Genomic DNA, 20,829 nt, shown 5'->3' with positions numbered 1-20,829 from the left:
TGTTTACTGTGAATGTCTGAAAACTTGCAAGTGGGTTGGTCATAGTGGTGATTTACTATTCTAAGGTACTATTTGCAGGATACTTTTAGATTAAGAACTCTTGTTTTATTTTTCATATTTCCTATGGTCTCACAGCTGTCTTGGACAAAATGTAGGGTCTGAACTATATGTACCTATATTGGGAACATTAACGCTGCCGGGAGTCTGAACATCCAATTAGCAGCGTTATTTTGTCATCTAGACGATGTTCTTTTATTTTTATTTTTAGTTTCTTCAAGAGACCACTTAGGTGCTGCTACAAATAGGTACCTAGGTTAGCAGGTACCTGTATTTAGGTACTCAGCTATCTGTTGTCTCCTTGTGCAAACATTTTGTTTGTTATCTTTCCTCTACAATCTTTCCTATTTTTAGGGAACTGTACAGTGAGGTTCTGCGATACAGTGCCCGTGCAGAAAGTGATAAAAAAGACCTGGACAGGCTTAGGCGTAAAACAGCACGGTGATTTATGACAACCCCTCCGTTGGTTGCTGGGGCAATTCATTATTATGTCATTTTCCGATAAACGATAAACTTGTGCAAAGTTCCGTGTACACAACGGCTTCACGAAACAGCACATATCCTCAACGGCGCCCACCACCTAGCTCATCCATACTTTAACGACTAGCAAAAGGTCTTCTTTCAGCCTTAACGTCAAACGTAAGCCTGGTGCTCGTTTTACATTCAACACTCAGTCCACCCTCTTGCCAACACAACCGCTCGACTTCTCAAATTTGCCCCGCGTCAATCAAAGACCCATTTTCGCAACTCGACTGCTCTTCAAGATCTCGGCACCATGGTTAACGAACGTGCGCCTCCCAAGGCTCCCCTACATTCCATCAACCCAAATGGCGAGAATGCATCCCGCGAGCTCTCTCCTGACGACGATATCACCGCCCTTGTTCGTGGTATGAACTCGGTCAAGGGCAACGTCCGCGGGGACATGAATGACCCCTTCAACCCAACCGCCGCCACCAACACTCCCACATTTGGCCATCCCACAAAGATGGTGTCCTCTCGTAAGCAGAGAGCAGACCCTTTCATACGGCAAAAGACCCGACCCGAGCACCATCTCGATAACCGAAGCAGCAATAGCGGTACCAGAATCACAGGCCCAAGAGGTCCCGTATACCAAGATCGAAGACCACCGCCGTTGCCAATGTTCAGCTCAGTGGCTCCCTCCGCACCACCAGTTGCATCTTCGTATGCACCTACAAGGAACTACGGCGAGGAAACTTTCTACACGGATCCTGCAAAGGCAAGCGCCGATCTGAAGGCTTTACTCGAGGGTGGGATGGAAGAGGGCGAAGACGAAGCCGGCGAAAACCAAGCGGGTGGTGAGAAGAAACCAGAAGCTAACAAGGACGCTAAAGATGGTACCGTGGATGGCCTCAAAGTCAAGTTGCTACCCCATCAAGTTGAAGGTGTTGAATGGATGCGGGGACGAGAGCTAGGTCCTGTCAAGCGAGGAAGAGTGCCCAAGGGAGGTATTCTCGCCGACGACATGGGTCTTGGAAAGACCCTCCAAACCATTTCGCTCATTCTCACCAACCAGAAACCAGCTAAGGACGCACCTGGTTGGAAGAAACACTTCGAAAAGATTGAGAAGACGACACTTGTAGTGGCACCCTTGGCTCTGATTCGACAATGGGAACACGAAATTAAGGACAAAGTGGAAAAAACCCATGGTCTTAAGGTCTGTGTCCATCATGGGCCCAATCGCACTAAAAGGTTTAAAGACCTTGCTCTTTACGATGTTGTTATCACAACCTACCAAATTCTGGTTTCAGAGCACGGAAATTCATCTGACGCCGAGAACGGACTGAAAGCAGGCTGTTTCGGCTTGCACTGGTGGCGGATTGTTCTAGATGAAGCCCATACCGTCAAAAATCGAAACGCGAAGGCGACAAAGGCATGCTATGCCTTGAATTCGGAGTATCGATGGTGCTTGTCTGGTACACCTATGCAGAACAACCTTGATGAACTGCAGTCTCTTGTCAAGTTCCTCCGCATTCGACCTTATGATGATCTCAAGGAATGGAAGGAGCATATCGATCTGCCCTTAAAGAACGGTCGAGGCCACATTGCTATTCGAAGACTTCACAGTCTTCTTAGATGCTTCATGAAACGAAGAACCAAAGACATTCTCAAGGAAGATGGTGCGCTCAACCCTGGTGGTAAGCCTTCCGCCAAAGGTGAAGGTTCTTCAACGGGTTTCAAGGTCACCGAGCGCAAGGTCGTTACTGTGGCGACTGCACTATCGCCTGCAGAGCGCAAGTTCTACGATCGACTGGCAGCTCGAGCGGACCGAAGTCTTGAGGATCAGATGATGCAAGGCAAAGTCAACTACGCCAATGCCTTGACTCTGTTGCTACGACTTCGGCAGGCTTGCAATCACCCCAAACTTGTCGAAGGCAAGCTGGAAAAGGACAAGGATGCAATGTCCATGGGCTCTACGCAGAAGAACCAAGACGCAGACATCGATGCCATGGCCGATATGTTCGCTGGCATGGGTATTGTTTCCAAGGATTGCAATATCTGCGGACGAGGCTTGAGTGGCGAAGAAAACAAGTTGGGCAAAGACATCTGCTCTGAATGCCACGCTGACCTGGCATACTTTAACGATCATGAACGGGCGGAGATGTCGGAGCGGCCAAAGAAGTCAAAGACATCCAGGTCCAAGCGTAAGAACAAAAAAGAAAAGACGAAGAAGCAAGCTGTCAAAGAGGCCGTCGTGGACGAGAAGGTGGTCGCCAGAGACATTGTCGAGGTCGGTGACGACGATGAAGATGTCGAATCCTCCAAGGCAGCCCCAAGACGGCGTCACAACCGAAACGCTGTGGTCGATAGCGATGACGAGGACACAGCATCGCCACAAAAGACCACCCGAAAGCCTCGGAACCGAGCCGCCATCGTCGACAGTGATGATGAGGATGAAGCCGAAGGTTCATGGCTCGTGTCAGAAGACGAACGGGGTTCAATTCACCTGGGAAAGGCCGGTGGCGAAGAAGATGAAAATGCAGAGGGCGGAGGTGATTCCATAGGACCCGATGACTCTGATGACGAAGAGAGCAAACTTGAAGATAAAAGCAACTTAAGCAGTTTCATCGAGAATGACGAAACCACCGACAACCTTCGCCAAACGGAAGGCGACGCCTCCGACTCTGATGACTCTTTGGCCTCCTTGACTGATCTCACAAAGCGCATGGCCGCCCAAACGTTGGACGAGAAGGCCCCCAATGTTGCTGACACATCGGCTGAGGATACAGATGCAGATACGACTGCTGCCGATACAACCGCCGCCGATACAACTGCTGTCTCTGGCTCATCTGCTTCGGACTCAGGCTCAGAGTCTAATTCTGACTCTGATTCTCAATCCGATGTTTCTGATGTTTCTTCTGAAGAAGATGACAGTGTTTTCTACCCTTCACGCGATCCTGACTCTCCACAGGTCCTCGCTTCCTCCAAGATTCGAGAACTCATCAAGATTCTCCAGAAGGAAGTGAAAGAACATAAGTTCATTGTCTTCTCCCAGTTCACATCTATGCTAAACCTAGTGGAGCCCTTCTTCCGCAAGGAGCGGTTCCGCTTCGTACGTTACGATGGTAGCATGAAGAATGACGAGCGAGAAGAAAGTTTGCGAAAATTGAGGAGCGATCCTGAGACACGAATCCTGCTGTGCAGTTTGAAGTGCGGTAGTTTAGGACTTAACCTTACAGCAGCGACCAGAGTGGTCATTCTCGAACCTTTCTGGAATCCAGTATGCCTTGCCCTCTGTCGTGCGGCAATGAACAGACTTGCTAACAAATTCACTTAGTTTGTTGAAGAACAAGCCATCGACCGTGTCCACCGTCTCACACAAACGGTCGACGTAATCATCTACAAGCTCACTGTCTCCCAAACAGTCGAGGAGCGCATCCTCGAACTGCAAGAGAAGAAACGCGAACTCGCCGAACAGGCCATCGAGGGTGGCATGCGCAAGGAGGCCCTCAAGCTCGGCCTCAACGAGATCATCAATCTGTTTAAGACGGGTTCTTCTGCAGACAACCCTGCCGTGATTGCTGATACCTCCGATGTCGCTGATCGAAGCTTTGATGGCAACGGACGCAGGACTGCGGCTTCGATGCAAAGGCGACCAGAACGTCCGAAAAAGGAGGAAAGCTCTTTGTACGGCCGAAGATGGTGAGCGGCTGGTAGCTGGTAGCTTGATGTTTGACGATGTTGATGATTAAATGATATATACATTAGAGTATTAAAGACACATTGACCGCCAAGGGTATGAAATTAAACAGTTTCGTCACTTTATGAAAATTTAGGCCAGCTCCTGAGTTGATCTTTTGCTGGCGCCCTTCATCTTCACTTCTCTGTTATGTAGTAGGCATTGGATGCATAGCTGACGCAGTTTCCAAAGAAGCTAAGGCTTTGGGCAGCTTGTTGTTTTAAACTCACAAACCCATAACGCAAGAATGTTAGACATGCCAGTCCTTCCAAAACCTCATGGCAGATTTCCTACACATGTTTCCTAGTCCATAGGTTGGTTCACTTCAGACACGTACGGCCGACGAAGGGAAAATATAACGCTCAATGACAATTAATCCTACATAGCTTCACTCTCGTCCTGCCTTGCACGGGTCATTCATTATTACATGCACGTCTCTTGGAGCAGCTCCCCAATTGATTATGCTAGAGGAACAGGAGCAGGGGCCTCAGTACCCGAAGCCTGCTTGCCACCAACGGGTGGGAGGAAGATGGGTAGGTAAGTGACGACAAGTGCCATAACTATCTATTGTTAGTATGAGTTCTTCTTACTGTTGGGTGAATATGCAGAACATACTTGACATGCCGACAGAAAAGTACCCAGGTGTGGCAGAGTTCTTCTTGGAATCCTCGCTCTCGCCGAGCCAACTCTGGATGGAGAAAACGACAGAGGCCCTGTTTGTGTCGGAAGATTGTTAGCAACTTGTATACTTCTTGCTTCGCATCACTTTCGCGCCACGTCTCCGCAGTCCTCAGATGTCTTTGGGATTACATACCATCCCACAAGCTTATTGCGCGTGAACATAGCGGCCATTGGAAGGGTGGTAGACATAGTCGAGGAGATATCGGTGGACTCGCCCGAGCTCTTAGGCTCTTGGTAAGGGACGACTGTGTCATCAAGTTAGCTTGGTGGTCGCAGTTGTGATGATTGTATTGCGCATGGCGCTTGTTCTTGACTCGAAGTAAGCGCTGCATACGTGTCACTTACTTAGATCGGTTCTTCTGGGATCTTTGGTAGGCGCCATCTTTGCTGTTGTGATGATGGGAAATGATGGTTGTTCGATGGTTGTCGCAATTACCTCTAAGCCCGCGCGACCTGTCAGGCCAATTGAACCGGGGTGAGGCTTTAATTGTGGCGTCTTCCTGGGTGGGGTAGCGTGGCGTAACGATTTCACCTACCTAAAAGGGAAGTGAAGTTCCACAGCACTTCTACAAGTAAAGGAGACAAATAAATATTCTAGGTGAGTACCTAGGTACATATCAAATACCTGTCAAGAGTAAAAGGATGTCATCTTTCATCTGGTTTCCATTTATCATCTTGGAGTCTTCACAAGAGTAAAACCGAATTACGGTCATGCATAAATAAAATATGTGTGTGCATATACATTGGTTGCTTCCAAGATTTCAACTCCAGCGTACATGTGTATATATATATATCATAACAACCATCGTAATGACCAGCCCAAGATAGCGCTTGGGCTTATAGACCCATACAAAGCAGACATTATGCACCCGTAACATGAACGCCGTATCATAAGCTCGTAATGACAGAGGCGAGCTTGGCTCACTCTACCCGGATAATGACCTTCCATTGCAATGCGCCGGCTTCGCGGATAGCACAAGCCAAACATCCTCGTTTTCGTCGGCTGATGATGGCGTTCCAGCCTTTTTGAGCGCAGAGCGCACGAACCAGAATTTCCATGTCTGAACCAAACTGTCGTTTTCTGGACTCGAAATGCATCTGTTCGGCAGCAGGGAAACTGCCTCGACGCTGAACAATATTATATTTTGAGGTGAGTCTCTCAATAGTGGGAGATTGAGGCACCTCAGATAAGTTGGTAATGCAGTCAATGACAAGCACTCGGTCACTTCCTACGCGAGATGGCGTGCGGCGGTGTGTGGGAGGGACTGCAAGAAGCTCCGAGAGTGGGGCGTGTTGACGCTTTATAAGTTCCGAGATATGAATAACTGCGTAATTATACCACTTGTGTAGGGGATGGCCTGAGAATAAAGTTAGCTACATATTGCAGGCGTCACCAAGCTGAGGTTTGTTCTCACCTGTGCGATGGGCAGGCCGAGAGCCTTGCCCGAATGTGTCAGACCCAGATACATCGATTTGCTGAATTGTTGGGCTCGATGGCGATTTGACGAAGCGGACTCGATGAGAAGGCGAACACGGGTGCGCCGTTACAAAACTGATATCGTAGGCTAGAGAGAATGAGAAATGCTCAGCTGTGAATCCATCAATCGCTACAGCGAAATTGACAGTTGCTGGTCGCGACAGTAATTCAGGTTCCTTGTTGATTTCCCTTCCCGAATTTGTCTTTGAAGACTCGGATGGCACAAGTTCCAGTGATCGGAGAGTAACACCAATCAGCGGAGGTGGTGTCGAGTAGCTATTTTCGTGAGGGATGATGAAGTCTGCAGGGAAGCAAGAGTATTCGTCGGCGTCTCCAAGAATGGAGGATTCACGCTCAACTCGCTTCTTTGCCCAGAGTCTGGCTTTCTTGCCCAAATGAGCCATATCTTCTGTTATCTGTTAGTTCGGTCTTCGTCCTGGATCTGTGTGCAAGATCTTACCAGCCACGTCCTCAACTTCAATATTGACCCAGCCTTCATTGATACCGAGAGGAAGGATATCACTGGAGACCCATCCCATACACTCGGCAGAACCTTGACCTGCCGCAATGACTCGGCCCACAATACATGATGTGCTCCAGAAGCTTTTGCCGGAATACACAAACCCTCCGCACAAGTTAGCGAAGGGTCCCAGGCGACCCATGGCTTTGCTATCATTCTCCAGCAGTGTAGCCATCAAGAAATGACATAACCCGTCCCCTGGAAGCATCAAACCGTATATATATGACTTCGAAAGCCAGCCGGAAGGATGAAGTGCTGCAGAAAGCTTTCGTCGTTGTGGTCGCGACTTGTCCTTGTGGTCATCCGACCCGAAGTACAACGATCGCTTCGATCCATTAGTTTCAGAAGGCGTCTTGGGTGTTTTTCCAGAAGCAACTGTAGGAGAAGGACTTGGCACCGAATTAATGATCGATTGTCGTGCATTGTTCGCTATAAGACCCTCGTACGTGTCAATGCCGGGCCAAAGTAACTTCTTGGCGAAATGAGTGAGCCCGTCCACTTGCTGTTGTGGATTGCGACCTTTGATAGTATAGCTATAGCTGGCCATCGTTTTGTCATCATGGTGCTGACGGAAGGTAAATTTGCTGAAGAGCGACCCAAGCCAGCCTGTTGCCGGAGGAGGCGTAGATGGTTCTATTGTCTTGGAATCGCTTGGAGGTTGCTCCTGAACCTTTTCAATTTCGATATTGTCCAGCCAGCTTCGTGCAAGATGCAGCGACCATTTAACCATCGGAGTAGCTGCTCTCTCAAAATGCACTACATCAACAGGCCGAAAAGCTTCAACTCCATATTCCTCGCCCTCAGTTATAGCATCTAGTCGGATGAGAAGTTCAGTAGCAACAAGAATTTGCATGAGGAGCCAATACTTCTCCTCAGCCCGCTCACCTGCACTGGTGGCATCGTGGATCGACGAAGTATCTTCCAGTTCATCATTGTCTTCGCTTCCCCACAGGATTTGCCCCAATCTGATCCTCCACTCAACATGAGTGAAGTCAAACCACACGTTGGCGGTGCCGAGACACTTGATCAGGGCATTGATCTGGTTGGTTAAGCTGTAGTGGTCGCGCTTATCGACGACGGAGTTGCATGGCCGCATGAATGAATGAAAGAGATCCTGGTAAGTCTGGACAGAGGTTTTCTTGCGAAGGTCATTGACTCGATACAGCTCTGCGTTTCGCTTGAGACGGTCCATCAGTTCTGTCTCGGGCAGGCGACGCAAATAACCCAGTGAGGAAAGCATACGCTCACGTGCCTCGACAATGGCATGGGCCTTTTTGCCCAGACTATCGAAGCCGAACTGCTCCTCCTCGAGAGCATCACCCACGGCGAGCTCAAGGGCAGCTGAGAAGCCCATAGTACCTTTCTCCAGGCCCTGCATACTCAGCATGTTGGGACGTTCCCGACAGCGGATGAAGAAGTGGGCCTTGCGAGAGTCGACAGCCTGAGCCCGGGCAGCAGCATCCTGATTAAGGTCCCTGGTTAGGTGAGGCCATGCTGTGAGACCACTCCATGCTCGGTCTTCGATTTGTACATGGTCAGTGAGGTCGCGGATCTCCAATGCCTCGTCAAAGGGAAATGCGACGCTAGGATTGGGAGCACCAGAACAATGCCCCTCGCTACGAGCAAAGTACTGAGGGGCACCCGAGAAGAGCTTCTCGATCTCAGACTCGGTAAGAGTAGACATGATTCGGTTCAGCTTCAAGACGGGCTTGGGCGGGGGAGAAGTAGCATTTTCCTTGTCGGACAAGGAACCCGGAGTCGGTGGAGGAGGAGGAAGCGGCTTGTTCTGATCCGGAGGCGAACGCGGGGAAATCAGAGACCGTGGTAGGTGTGACGGCGACTGTGACGATGAAGGCGTAGTTATAGGCACAGGTGCAGGCGTCTTAGTATTAGTTCTTGTCTTAGTCTTGGTCCCCTGGAATATCCCCGTAGAGCTACAAGTTGCAGGTGGGGTTGGGCGGAAGCCTCGGTCGGGGGGAGCGGCGCGTGGCGGAGGAGAATGCGGGGAGAACGACTTCCTATTACTAGGAGAAAGGGCGGTGGTGACACTCTGTTTCTGTTTCTGTTTCTTTTCCTGTTGCAGCTGAGGGAGGCGATTCAGTCAGTCAGGTCAGGTGAGAGTAGCCAAGAAGGGACCAATTGAGAGTATGCAGCATAGATAGATGAGATGTGTGATTGAAGCCTGATGAGAAAGAACTAAAGAAAAGAAAAGGAATAGAAATAGAAAAGGAAGAAGAAGAAGAAGAAGAAGAAGAAGAAGAAGAAGAAGAAGAAGAAGAAAAGATAATTGACATGACATAGGATCAAGATTATCATGACATCCTGCCATTTTAGATAGGTACCATACAGCCAGCACAGACAGACCATCGGCCAGAAACGCCCCCAAACTGAGCCCATTGAGGGGCCAATTCAGGGCTGTCAATGGACAATGGCATGACCTGACCCGAGATCGTCATAGCACGCGACACACTGAATAATAGTAGGTAGCTAACAAGGGATGTAAATGCAGTGGTCTGATGTCGCAATGTCTCTCAGATGCACCTTTGATTGGCAATGTCATGTAGTCATGACGGTACAGTACAGCAAGTAGTAGGTAGATAGCGAGTGCCTCGTCAGACTCAACAACATACAAGTAGCAAAATCCTGACTTACATTTTCATCGTCCTTTTCTCCTCTCCCACTGCGCTCCCTTACACGATTCTTGGCTCGAGCAAGGAGACCTTGAATCAGAAAATCCGGCCGCATAAAGCGACCCCCAGTCGATGCGGATGTGGGTGCAACTGCATCTATGGCGCCAGATTCGTTTACGGCTTCGTCCTCGTCCTCTTTCTGGTTCTGGTTTTGGTTCTCGGTATCGGTATCGGATTTGCCTGGGATAACGCTCGTGGTTCGCTGTCGTCCATGTTGTCGATTTCTCCCATACGTATTCTCCTCATCCTCATCTGACTTCAACCTGAACCTGTCTTTTCTGGCTTCCGACTTGTTTGCAATATCGCTGAAGCTGCTCGTGGCAGACGGCCGTGGTGACGGCCTTGCTTTGCTCAATGGCATATTGAACGGGGTGGATCTGCGGCCTCTTCGCGCAATAAGTTGGACGCTGCGGGCATCCGTCGCCGAAGGGTCAGATTTGATCCCCACGATCAGGTCAGGCTGATCGATGACCGCGATAACATCAAGCCCACTCAGGATAAAAAGGTAGACTAAGAACCAGAGGGTTTCTGTTCCGACAAAGCCAGGTTCTGTGTTTTGCTAACTGCCACCGCTGTCAGTTGAGGATTCCTCCTGTGCGATCCGTGGGTGACGATTGCGCTTGTACTGGTAACAGTATATCCCAGTACTCACAATTCTCTGAGTAGGAACGGGAACAAGTAGAACAGGATCTGTGAGAGACACACGCCAAAGCATTGGACGGGACCATGGTTGCCATCTCATCCATTCTTCTATTCAAATAATGGATGCTTCTTCACGGGGCGATCCACGTACGTATGTATGTAAGTATATGCTCAGCACAATGCTTTCCCTAGGCAGGTAGGGGTCCTTCAACGGCTGTCTCAGGTCGTCGGTACACAATCCTATGCAGCAGATAAATCCCCCCTCCGCCTTTCTTTTGTGTCTCTTGTTCGTGCAACAATAGCTCTGTCTCCACGCGCGGCGGATATACCAGGCGAGTACAGTCCCGACTGTGGGCCGTTGTACTTTGTTTATGGATAAAACCGAAGGGATCTGCTATTTCTGTCGATTCACCGTTGCATGTGTGCGAAGATACGGGTCCGGATCCAGCAATGAGGTTGGTATATTATCCATGACCTGGCTTATGGCCCAGGTATATATGCTCCAGTTTTGCAACGGCCCGTTCTACGCTGCATGTCCGCGAGAACAATGGAAGTTTTCCGGATATCCTAGCCTCCGTGAGCTCGAGGCTTGATCCTTGCTAGTGAGGATGAAACTATCTAACAACACCAGTATTATCATTTGGCCGTCAAAACCTAACCTGCGGATACATGCATACTGACTAGAAAGGCTCAGCCCCAAACCTCACTCTCCATGTACTGTAGGAAGATGCGTCAGTCTGTGGGCCTCTTTCTTGCGGAAATGAATATAATAAAGTGGAGGTCGGTCAGCCAACGTGTTTCGAAACCACCGTCGCTTCTACTAGGTAGCGAGCCGGGGAGAATTGCGATTCGTGCCAAGGTATGGATATCTTGCAGCAATTACCTAGGTATCTAGTACGTAGTATTGATCAACTGGCCCAGCCAATGTTGGGTTGGAAACTTGTTAGTTGCCGAAAATGTTATCACAAAGGCCATTGCGTTGCAAAATCGGCAATTGTGCATACAGGTACGCCTGATAACCTCCATACACCCATACGTTATTACTTAGTAGCATGAATATTTGCTGTCTGGGGTTGAGAGACTTGGCGTCTGATCGGCAGCTTGACATTTGCCTTTTTAACATGTATCAGCCCTGCGATAGTGGCAACCTTCTTTTAACGCAGCTTGCAGTGGTAAGTATAAAGTTGCTCGCTTCTGCAAACATATCATATTTAGTTAGGCACGGACATGCGCGTAGAGGTAGGGTGGGTTGTACTGTAGTGTTTTCCCCGTGAAAACCTATTGTTGCAAACGACAAAATAGCTCACAACAGCAGCTTTGCCTGTTACAAGTGTGGAGTGAAACTGATGCTCAATTCTGTTGGTTGCCGATATCTAGGTAAGTATAATGCTCGACTGTCATGACCACCTTGTCTCTTCTGTGCTCTTTTCTAATAGTGCTTAGCGTTTCCACTCCGGTCACCACCATTTTCGTCGTAAATTGTCATTGTGAAACAAGGGGCAACCTAGCTAGCTGTACTGTACTTGCTCGGCCCATTAAAACCCTCGCAATACGCGGCAACTTGCAGCCGCGCGATATTTACCGCCTCTATGTTGCCTGCCATAAACTCATCGGGATCGTGCGCATCATAATAGCTCCCGAGGCGACGGGATGCAAGGTATAAGGAAATCGGGTGGTGGGATGGTCGCAAGGGCGCAAAGTCCAGCCCAAATTACCAATGCCGCTTCTCTCCCTCACCAACTGCCGACCTCAGAATTGTACTTCTGTTGATATTCTTTTGCGCTACTCAAGACCATGGTCTAACGCAACATCGACCAGCATTGGATCTTGACTCTTTTCGATTTCAAGGCCTGCCGTGTGCCGAAATACGCAGACAGTGAAACAAACATGTTCCTCGATACAAGGAAATCCTTCCCTCAATCCTTCAGCAGAAACTAGGGAGCGGAAAATCCTATTCTGCTGAAACATTGTAAAACCGTGATGGCCATGTTTTCGAAGCTCAGGCTGGCGGTGTGTCATGCACAACGACAAGCAGGTATTTTGGGTCGGGTACAATGACCAACTCCTGTTTCCGTGTCCGTAACCGTAGTAGCTTCAACTCATCCTATCGAGTATCAGCTCTGAACATCCATAATGCCAGGGATTGTCCTTACCTCGCCATCCAACTCCTGGACCAAGTTGCCGGAGCTATTCACATAATTCCAGACGATCGCTGCGAACTGCTCGACGCCTCGGGTTTCGCTTTCCTCTAACGCTGGGGTGTCATTGGAAAATGTTGTGGCCGTGGATGTAGTCCGAGACTTCGATGTTTGAAGAGCGTCGACCTGTCCACTGGTTTTGAGGATCGCGCCTGTAGCGCGATCGAGGACGATGCTGGCTTTAACGCCAGGCTTCTTCGACAAGCGACCGAGCTTCTCCTCTAATGCATCATGTCCGTTGGCCTGGAAACTCGTAAGTCGGATTAACCCTCGAAAAGCTGCAAGTTAACTTACCAGCGCCGAGTCCGACATTTCGAATATGTTATTGGGTGCGCGCGCTACTTTGATAGACCTGGCTTATCAGCTCCTGGCGTGGTTAGATAGAGGACCGAGGGACGTCGCGGGGCAGATTGTACATTCTGCCACCCGACACCGCTAAAATTTCAGAAACCCATTCAGGAAAGTAGATCTTATCAGTTAATGATCGAAGAATCTAAATCTCAGTACGGAGTATACAAACTGCATCTCAGTACCAGGACTGAAGTCGTCAGACATCACTGAAAATTTATCACCCTATCGAATTTCTATCCACAACTAAATCGTCATCATGGGTTCCAGCAACAAGAAGAAGCGAGAGAAGCAGAAGGACTTCCAAGTATGGCATCGACCCTCACTGTCTTATGGGAACATGAACTCACAAATATGATATAGAAACCCAAGTTCAAGGTTGGAAAGGATAAACCGAAAGCTTCAAATTTTACAGACACGAGTTTCAAGTCAAAAGGTAAACCAAATCTCATCGTCTATACCTCTCAATAACTAACCATCATAGCGATTGTGATGGGACACCAGTCACTGTCAACAGTCGCACCCGATGTCGTTCAACAATTCAAGCATAATCTGTCACTCGCTTCTTCTTCCAAATCGGACAAACAAAGGAGGGAAGCATTGGCCTATCTGACTTCTCAACTTTCTTCGGAACCTCCTATCAACCCTGTAGGAACACATGCAGTGCTTGTCAAGTTGCTCCCTTTGATATCGGATAGCTCAACGCCAGTTCGAAGTCAGCTTCTCAAACTTTTCAAAGAACTCCCATCTGACGAGGTCAGACATAGCGTGGAACAGGCCATCATGTTCATTCGTGCAGGCATGACTCATCTTTCAGCAGACATTAGCAACGACTCACTGGGTGTAATGGAATGGCTTCTCGATGTTGCAGAAAGCGACTTGATTGTGTGTCCCGGTGGCTGGGTGAAGACCTTGAATAGTTTCTGTGCCATGATGGGATGGGCATTGACAACTTCAAAAGCCGGATGGTCCTCTGGCGCGAAATCTGGTCTGCGCGCCAAGGATGCTTCAACATACGCTCGCCAAATCACCACACTATCACGATTCATAGAGGCTGGCCTTCGACCGGAAGCTGAAATTCCCGATGATGAGTCAGAGATATGGGACAGCTTGTACAGAATACCACAGGATTCAAATGCTTTCGAGCATCTCAACCTATACGGCACTAGACGAGATGAAGAAGGAGAAATGTATCCTGGCCGCGACGCGAGACAACGAGTTTTCGAGCGAAGATTCCTAGAGGCAGTCTTGAAGGGCACGGATCAAGCAAAGAAAGAAGGTGGCGCTACCGGTCGAGCGGCAGCAGGCCTTGACCAAGTGCTTCAGAATGGCATGGGCGAATACGAGAGTTCAACGGCAATGGATACCCAGGATCTCTTGAGCCTCTGGTGAAAGGCTTACTAGATTTTCTAATGACATTTACTGGCTTAAGCGCACCCAATAATCTCTAGATATGCCTGTGGGTTGCCGAATACCCTCTCTATGGCTGGGCGTGACACATTCCAAGTTTGCTTTTCTCTCTCGGTTCCCCTAAATTGGTTGCTCATATCTGACATAGGCCCTTGAATGATTTTCAAATATCCCAAATACTTAAGGTAGACAGATACCTACGGTAGCAATACCTTGATTGTTTTGTTATCAATTGGAAGATGGGCTACTACCCGGGTAGCAGAAACATTGTCCTCTCGTCAAAAGAAAGTACCTAGCTTAAGTGCTGATTTTGATGTTATAAAATCCAATGTTGAATTTATTTCGCTTCTCAACACACAGCACACATTTAACACCTAACACATATCAAGGCAGATAAACCTTAAGCAAGTTGTACTGAAGTCGGGACTGTTCTGCCGAGTAGTCAATGCAATCATGCTACAAGATCAATGACTGAAATCAGTACAAGATAGTGCATTGTGTCTAGGTAGGTTGCTATCCCCAGTGTCAAGCTTGGTAAACCGGAGTTGGGCGTTTATCCTATCTAGTAGTATCTAATAACAATACGATTAAGTACAACTCGCAGTGAATGATGCAAGCGTATAATAACTAGCACTTTTTAGTGAAATAGATTGACAGGAAACGGAGGGGGGCAGCCTGCGGTGAAGTTCTCCTTGGTTATTCTCTCGATTCACAACAGCAATCTTATTGTTCTACCCAAATTCCGCTTCCACCAAATAGCAACCCTTGAGCAATTCCTTCCTCAAGCAGATTGACTACCCACCGAGGATTCCTTTCCTTTCTCGGGCAGCTAGCCGCATTGTTAGGTACTAAGGCAGGTACCCATCACCCTCCGCCGTTGCTTAAGACTTCTCAAGATTTCTGCCAGTGGCAGGCACCTGCACATCACTGCAAACGCGGCACGGGCACCTGCCTTGACTAGCAAACAGCGGCTTCCTTCCATTTCTTTCCCCTTTCTTCTTTCCTTTCTTACTCCTGCAGTGAATCACTGACAAGCTGAGAAGTGCATCACCAGGCAACAGCATAAATACTTCCCTTTCCTCCCCCCTCTCGTTCTTTCTCTCTCTCCTCCACACACATACACACTTCAATCTTTATCCTGTGTCTCATCTTACTCTACCTCATCTTCTTTGAGCCGATCAAGAAGTCGTTTCTTCTCTTTCTACTTCCGAAGGAGTATAGCAGCGTGATCTGTATCGATCATCTGTTCCATTGGAGAGCTCTTTTCAGGTACGTTTCTTTCGCCAGCTTCCTTCCGCCCTGCCCTTGCCTGGGTAGCCATCTCATACTCCCACACTTGCCTCTCGGCCTTGGACTTGTTTGTCGACTTCTCTCCTTCATTTCCGTTCTCGAGGCTAGAGTTTGTTGACCCTTGTCCCTGTAGCGCATTGTCTGCATTTCCATCTTGCAAAGGAACCGCATCGAAAACTCCGCTTTCTTCTCCCAGAATCAATTCTCGAAGTAAGTTTTCTCCATCTCCAATATCCATTCTCGCTTGCTTCTCTGCATGTGACTCCAGTGGATTGTCTAACCATCGGAGTTACAGTTTCAGTCACGATGTCAGACGCATGGGGAACAGGTCCTATGGCCGAGGCACTCCCCTCTGCTGCTGAGGCCGGTGCTTTTCCCAACGGCACAGAAAACACCCAGGTCCAGAATGGCGACGCTCAGCCCGGGCCCCCCAAGGGTTACGATGCGTCCCGTGGACGGTGGACTGAGCCCGAAGCCATTGACTACACTTCTATGGCCACTAGCGATGATGCCCAGACTTGGGGCTGCACCGCCCGTACCTATGACTGGAAGGATGAGTATGGTGAAGTTGGTCCCAAGTACCCTGAGCTTGAACTTGAGCTTTTCGGAGATCCTTCGACCCGCCATGATCGAAAGGGTGTTGACTTTTCTCAGTGAGTTGCTTCACCCTATGGTTTCTTACTAGGGCTAACCTTTCCACAGAATTGCCAGCATCGAGGTCCAGCAAGAGGGCCCGACCAAGATCGACCCTATTGAGGGCTTCAAGACTGCCGGCATTCATCCCGCCATGTTGGAGAATGTTGAACTTTGCGGTTACGACAACCCAACTCCAATCCAGAAGTTCACAATCCCCTCCATCCTTCAGGGGCATGACGTTATCGGAATCGCTCAGACAGGTAGGCCAGTTGAAATATTCATCGAATATCGCTAACTTAGTCTCAGGATCTGGCAAGACCGCGGCTTATCTGATTCCAATCCTGAGCAAGCTCATGGGCAAGGCCAAGAAGCTCGCGGCGTTCCGACCCAACCCACACACTTTCCGTGAGGGTGTTGACGAGGTGACCGCAGAGCCTCTGGTTCTGATCGTTGTGCCAACTCGCGAACTTGCCCTGCAGATTTTCAACGAGGCGCGAAAACTTTGTTATCGCACCATGCTGCGACCTGGCGTTGTGTACGGTGGCGTACCTATCAGCCATCAGGTTTCTCTACTCCAAATGGGCTGTGACGTTCTCGTCGGAACCCCTGGGCGTCTCGTTGATTTCATTCAACGTCCCCGTGTTCTGACTCTTCGTCGCCTGCGATACATGGTGATCGATGAGGCCGATGAACTCCTGAACGACGATTGGGCTGAAGAGCTCAACCCCATCCTGTCTGGCGGCGGTAAGTGAGCCTGACACAAACAAGCTAGCACCCTTGCTAACAATCATCATAGAGCAGGACGAGGGCAATGTCAAATTCAGCTTGTTCTCGGCTACATTTCCTAAGCCCGCGCGCGATCTCGCGAAGACCTACCTGGCTGCGTCCCACGTCCGCTTCCGTGTTGGTCGTGCTGGTAGCACGAGTGCCAACATTAGACAGGTCGTCCTTCAGGCCGAGTCTCATGAGAAGCGAGAGCTTTTGGTAGGCTTGCTCGAGGAGATGCATGGCATCCGTACGATCATCTTCGTCAACAGCCGTCAGGCCGCTGACAACCTCGATGATTTTCTCTTCAACATGCATCTGCCTGTCACGTCCATGCATAGTGACCGCACCCAGAAGGAGCGTGAGGCCGCTATGCGTGCCTTCCGGTCGGGCAACGCACCCATTCTGATCGCTACCGGAGTTACTGCCCGTGGCATCGACGTCCAGAACGTTAGGCACGTGATCAACTATGATCTTCCCTCTCTTGAGTATGGTGGTATCGAGGAGTATACCCATCGCATTGGTACGATCATTTCCCTTCACAATTTGCCATTCACTAACATATAACTCAGGGCGAACTGGTCGTATCGGGCACCGTGGCATAGCCACCTCTTTCTTTTCTGAGCGAGACGAACCACTTGGCAGTGTTCTTACCCGCACTCTCCTTGAGACTAATCAGGAAATCCCTGATTTTCTGCAGCAGTATGTTCCAGAAGGCGACGCACGTGCCAACCTGAAATTTGAAGCCGACTCAGACTTCGACCCTAACGACTACGCTGGGGCTGGCGATGCTGGCGATGCTGGCGATGCTGGCGAAGCTTGGGGAGGGGATGGAGCCGATGGAGCCGATGCTGGTACTGCTTGGGGTGGTGGAGATGATGGCGCCGGTACTGGTGCTGGCGGTGATGCCTGGGGTACCGGTAACGGTGCCAACGCTGCTGGCGAGGATACCTGGGGGACTGGTGAAAAGTCCCACGCTGCCACTGTTGCCGCCGATGCGTGGTGAGTCCACCTACAGCCGCAGAGCTGAGTGGGTGGTTGTCAGTCATCAGCCGCGAGATATTGGAGCAGGGCAAGGGCAAAGGAGAGTAACAAGGGAGGTTCAAGAACAGATCTGACTATCTCAATTCGCCTAGTTTAATAGATAGCCAAGATCTTCATGAAAGGCAGACTTGTACTCGAACGCTCCCTGTGAATTCGGCATACCATCCATATCACGATGAAGTAAAGAACATAGCTGCCCATAGAATTGGCTACAGAGCATAAGAGACGAAATAATTTGGTCGTCTTATTGCTAGCTTCGATAAGCATTTAGGCTACTTTATCATCGTAGCCTAAGTCTTACAAGACAATTCTTCTGTTACTCACCTGATCGGCAAGGTGTGATGAAAACTCGACTTCTGCGAAGGTATTGGGAGCGTATATAGGGCAAAGGTTGGTGTGTGGTAAGACTGTGTCAATTCATTTCTACTCATCACTCATGAGAATATTTCATCCTTTGATTAACAGAGTCATGATCAAATATGTTTTTAAAATTCAACCCGACTTGCTTATGCAGTACTCTTGCCTTAATTCCTATATCTCTTCTGGCGTCTGTCACAGCCCGCCAGCTCACATGTTCTGCAGGATCTTGCCAAGGCCTTTGAGCTTCCTAATAGGGGCGCCATAGCCAAGTTCAACAACGCCGTGGGTAAACTTCCAACTGTCAGGTTGGCTCTTGATGGGATACTGCACTGGTGGTGGGATGCCGGTGCGTATGCCCAACCAACCAAAGCGGTCCTCACAGACAGCTTTTGCATTGCAAAGTCCTCGTAGGCCTTCTTCGCCTGCGAAGCGACCATAACCAGAACCGCCGACGCCGCCAAAAGGCAGCTGGACAGCATAGTAGACTGCAAAGTCGTTGACAGCGACCATACCAGCGCGAAGTCCCTTAACGATAGGTTGAAGGCTGGGATCACGCTCAGAGCCGTGGACGGAGGCACCAAGGCCAAAGTTGGGTGCGTTGGCGATAGAGAGTATATCTTCAGGGGAGGACGAGTTTGCACGGAGAAGGGTAAGAACAGGAGCGAAGCACTCGTTTTGTGCGATGCGCATATCAGGGGTGACGTCGGCGAGGAAAGTCGGCTGGAAGTAGTGGCCATTGGGGTATTCAGGGTGGTTGTAACGCTTGCCGCCAGCGAGCAGACGGGCACCTTGAGAAACAGCTTCGGCAATGAGTTCCTCAAGGCGGTCAAATGAGGCATCTGAGATCATGGCACCCATATCTACATCGGGGCCTAGTCGCAAAGCGTTGACACGGGGAGAAAGTATTTCGACAAGCTTGTCGTGGATAGCACTAGGAGCAATGACTCGCTCGATACCGATGCAGTTCTGACCAGCGGCTTGGAAGGTTCCGCGAAGAATAACTTCAGCGATACGCTTGAGATCGCGAGATGCGGAGTCCAGAACAATAAAGGGGTCCTTGCCGCCGAGTTCGGCAACAACAGGAGTAAGGCTCTTAGCTGCGCTAGCAGCGACATGGTGAGCAACAGATTGCGATCCTATAAATGTGATGTGGCTGATGCCAGGGTGGGAAGTGAGGTGGCCAGCAGCCTGGGGCCAGCAGACGATGGTTTGGACAAGTTGAGGATCATGTCCGTGAGCAATGAGAGCGCCGCGAGCAATATTGGTAAAATACTGACTGGACCAAGCCGTCTGCTCAGAAACTTTGACGAGAATACCGTTGCCGGCGAAGAGAGCACTGATAACGGGACCAATGAAATTGTGGAAAGGGTAATTCCAGCTGACCAGGGCAGCAACAACACCAAGAGGCTCGTAGTGAACTGTATTACGCTTGTACATCATGAGGAAGTTGGTAGGACGGCGCGAAGGGCGCAGCGCCTGTTCGCCATGGGATAGCGTCCACTTAAGCTTCTCGGCTGTAACGAGAATTTCTCCAAGCTGGGCATCCACCATAGTTTTTCCACTGTCGAGACAAGCAATCTTGACAATTTCCTCGGCATTGTCGAGGACATGCTGTAATAGCGACTGCAATACGGCACGGCGCTCGTCAAATGTAGCCTCAGCCCATTTCTTCTGCGCAGTCGCAGCAGCAGAAACTGCGCGATCGATGGCTGCGGGTGTAGAAGGGTTGATGTGTCCTAAGAACTGACCAGTAGCTGGAGCATAACATTGAACTGCGGAGCTACCAGAGACCTTGACAGAGGGGATATCGACGGTGGTGTACGGCTCGGGGACCTTGGGTGAGTGAACGGTGTACTTGCGTGCACGGCTGGTGGCTGCTGAAACGGAAGCTGCAGCAATGGCGTTGGTGATGCGAAGAATCAAGGTAGCGGCGATGATAGCAACAACTGTGCCAGCGGCAGAGAGGGTAGATTGTCTAAGGGGGTGTGTTAGCTTGTTGGTCGTATTCAATGGCTGAAGAGATAAAACATACGAGATGTTATGCTCTGCCGCCACTTCACTGCATCGCCGCCAAAGGGCAAGGAGCAGAGGCTCTTGGGCCTCCATTGCAGGTGCAGACATGATCGATTCTGTTTGCCAAAAGGTAAGAAGATCTTTGACCCAAAGAATTGAGAGGCCCCTTTATATCATGCGACGGCTGGAGCTCATGCGAGTCGGAACGATTTAAAGTGGGAGTGAAGTTAATTAAGTTGCGGTTCTACGGTAATAAACAAATGGTCCTATGAGGCTTGGGGCGTCAGAATAAAGTAGTCTAAGCGCCACTCTATAGCCACATAACGTGACTACACTATTTCGTCTCTTATACTTTACCGGTCAACTTTTCTGACACCCCAGGCCAGTTAGATGTGATCGGCAGGTACGTACCTAAGGGCAGGTAGTACTCTGTACACTTGTTCCTGCCAAGCCTTGACCGATGCCGGTAGCGTATTCGTACTCGCCCAAACCCACTACTA

At 49.6% G+C, this 20,829-nt stretch overlaps 7 protein-coding genes across 7 annotated transcripts; 3 read left to right on the top strand and 4 right to left on the bottom strand.

Annotated features, from left to right (window-relative positions):
• Positions 1 to 832: 832 nt before the first annotated feature.
• Positions 833 to 4,222, top strand: FIESC28_09983 (uncharacterized protein; the record flags this gene model as incomplete). Its single annotated transcript, XM_031164118.1, has 2 exons — positions 833 to 3,796; positions 3,854 to 4,222. The coding sequence occupies 2 exons, from the start codon at positions 833 to 835 to the stop codon at positions 4,220 to 4,222; spliced, it is 3,333 nt and encodes a 1,110-aa protein (XP_031011829.1).
• A 492-nt stretch (positions 4,223 to 4,714) lies between these two features.
• FIESC28_09982 (uncharacterized protein) lies at positions 4,715 to 5,318 on the bottom strand (the record flags this gene model as incomplete). The annotated part of the gene is made up of 4 exons (XM_031164117.1): positions 4,715 to 4,815; positions 4,871 to 4,968; positions 5,070 to 5,181; positions 5,282 to 5,318. The coding sequence occupies 4 exons, from the start codon at positions 5,316 to 5,318 to the stop codon at positions 4,715 to 4,717; spliced, it is 348 nt and encodes a 115-aa protein (XP_031011828.1).
• A 539-nt stretch (positions 5,319 to 5,857) lies between these two features.
• Positions 5,858 to 9,984, bottom strand: FIESC28_09981 (uncharacterized protein; the record flags this gene model as incomplete). The annotated part of the gene is made up of 4 exons (XM_031164116.1): positions 5,858 to 6,294; positions 6,352 to 6,822; positions 6,874 to 9,016; positions 9,586 to 9,984. The coding sequence occupies 4 exons, from the start codon at positions 9,982 to 9,984 to the stop codon at positions 5,858 to 5,860; spliced, it is 3,450 nt and encodes a 1,149-aa protein (XP_031011827.1).
• Positions 9,985 to 12,264: 2,280 nt separating this feature from the next.
• Positions 12,265 to 12,775, bottom strand: FIESC28_09980 (uncharacterized protein; the record flags this gene model as incomplete). The annotated part of the gene is made up of 3 exons (XM_031164115.1): positions 12,265 to 12,369; positions 12,419 to 12,706; positions 12,758 to 12,775. The coding sequence occupies 3 exons, from the start codon at positions 12,773 to 12,775 to the stop codon at positions 12,265 to 12,267; spliced, it is 411 nt and encodes a 136-aa protein (XP_031011826.1).
• A 295-nt stretch (positions 12,776 to 13,070) lies between these two features.
• On the top strand, positions 13,071 to 14,203 carry FIESC28_09979 (uncharacterized protein; the record flags this gene model as incomplete). Its single annotated transcript, XM_031164114.1, has 3 exons — positions 13,071 to 13,118; positions 13,175 to 13,247; positions 13,296 to 14,203. 3 exons carry the CDS (start codon positions 13,071 to 13,073, stop codon positions 14,201 to 14,203), a joined length of 1,029 nt encoding a protein of 342 aa, XP_031011825.1.
• A 1,614-nt stretch (positions 14,204 to 15,817) lies between these two features.
• Positions 15,818 to 18,004, top strand: FIESC28_09978 (uncharacterized protein; the record flags this gene model as incomplete). Its single annotated transcript, XM_031164113.1, has 6 exons — positions 15,818 to 16,164; positions 16,214 to 16,407; positions 16,454 to 16,891; positions 16,944 to 17,435; positions 17,485 to 17,914; positions 17,965 to 18,004. 6 exons carry the CDS (start codon positions 15,818 to 15,820, stop codon positions 18,002 to 18,004), a joined length of 1,941 nt encoding a protein of 646 aa, XP_031011824.1.
• Positions 18,005 to 18,523: 519 nt separating this feature from the next.
• On the bottom strand, positions 18,524 to 20,437 carry FIESC28_09977 (uncharacterized protein; the record flags this gene model as incomplete). The annotated part of the gene is made up of 2 exons (XM_031164112.1): positions 18,524 to 20,291; positions 20,349 to 20,437. The coding sequence occupies 2 exons, from the start codon at positions 20,435 to 20,437 to the stop codon at positions 18,524 to 18,526; spliced, it is 1,857 nt and encodes a 618-aa protein (XP_031011823.1).
• Between the last annotated feature and the right edge of the window lie 392 nt (positions 20,438 to 20,829).

This window comes from Fusarium coffeatum (genome assembly GCF_003316985.1).
Source record: "Fusarium coffeatum strain FIESC_28 chromosome Unknown BRIP53273_contig_275, whole genome shotgun sequence".
NCBI classification, from domain to species: domain Eukaryota; kingdom Fungi; phylum Ascomycota; class Sordariomycetes; order Hypocreales; family Nectriaceae; genus Fusarium; species Fusarium coffeatum.
Note: the sequence above shows the minus strand (reverse complement) of the source record. Positions and strands in the feature narration are given on the sequence as shown.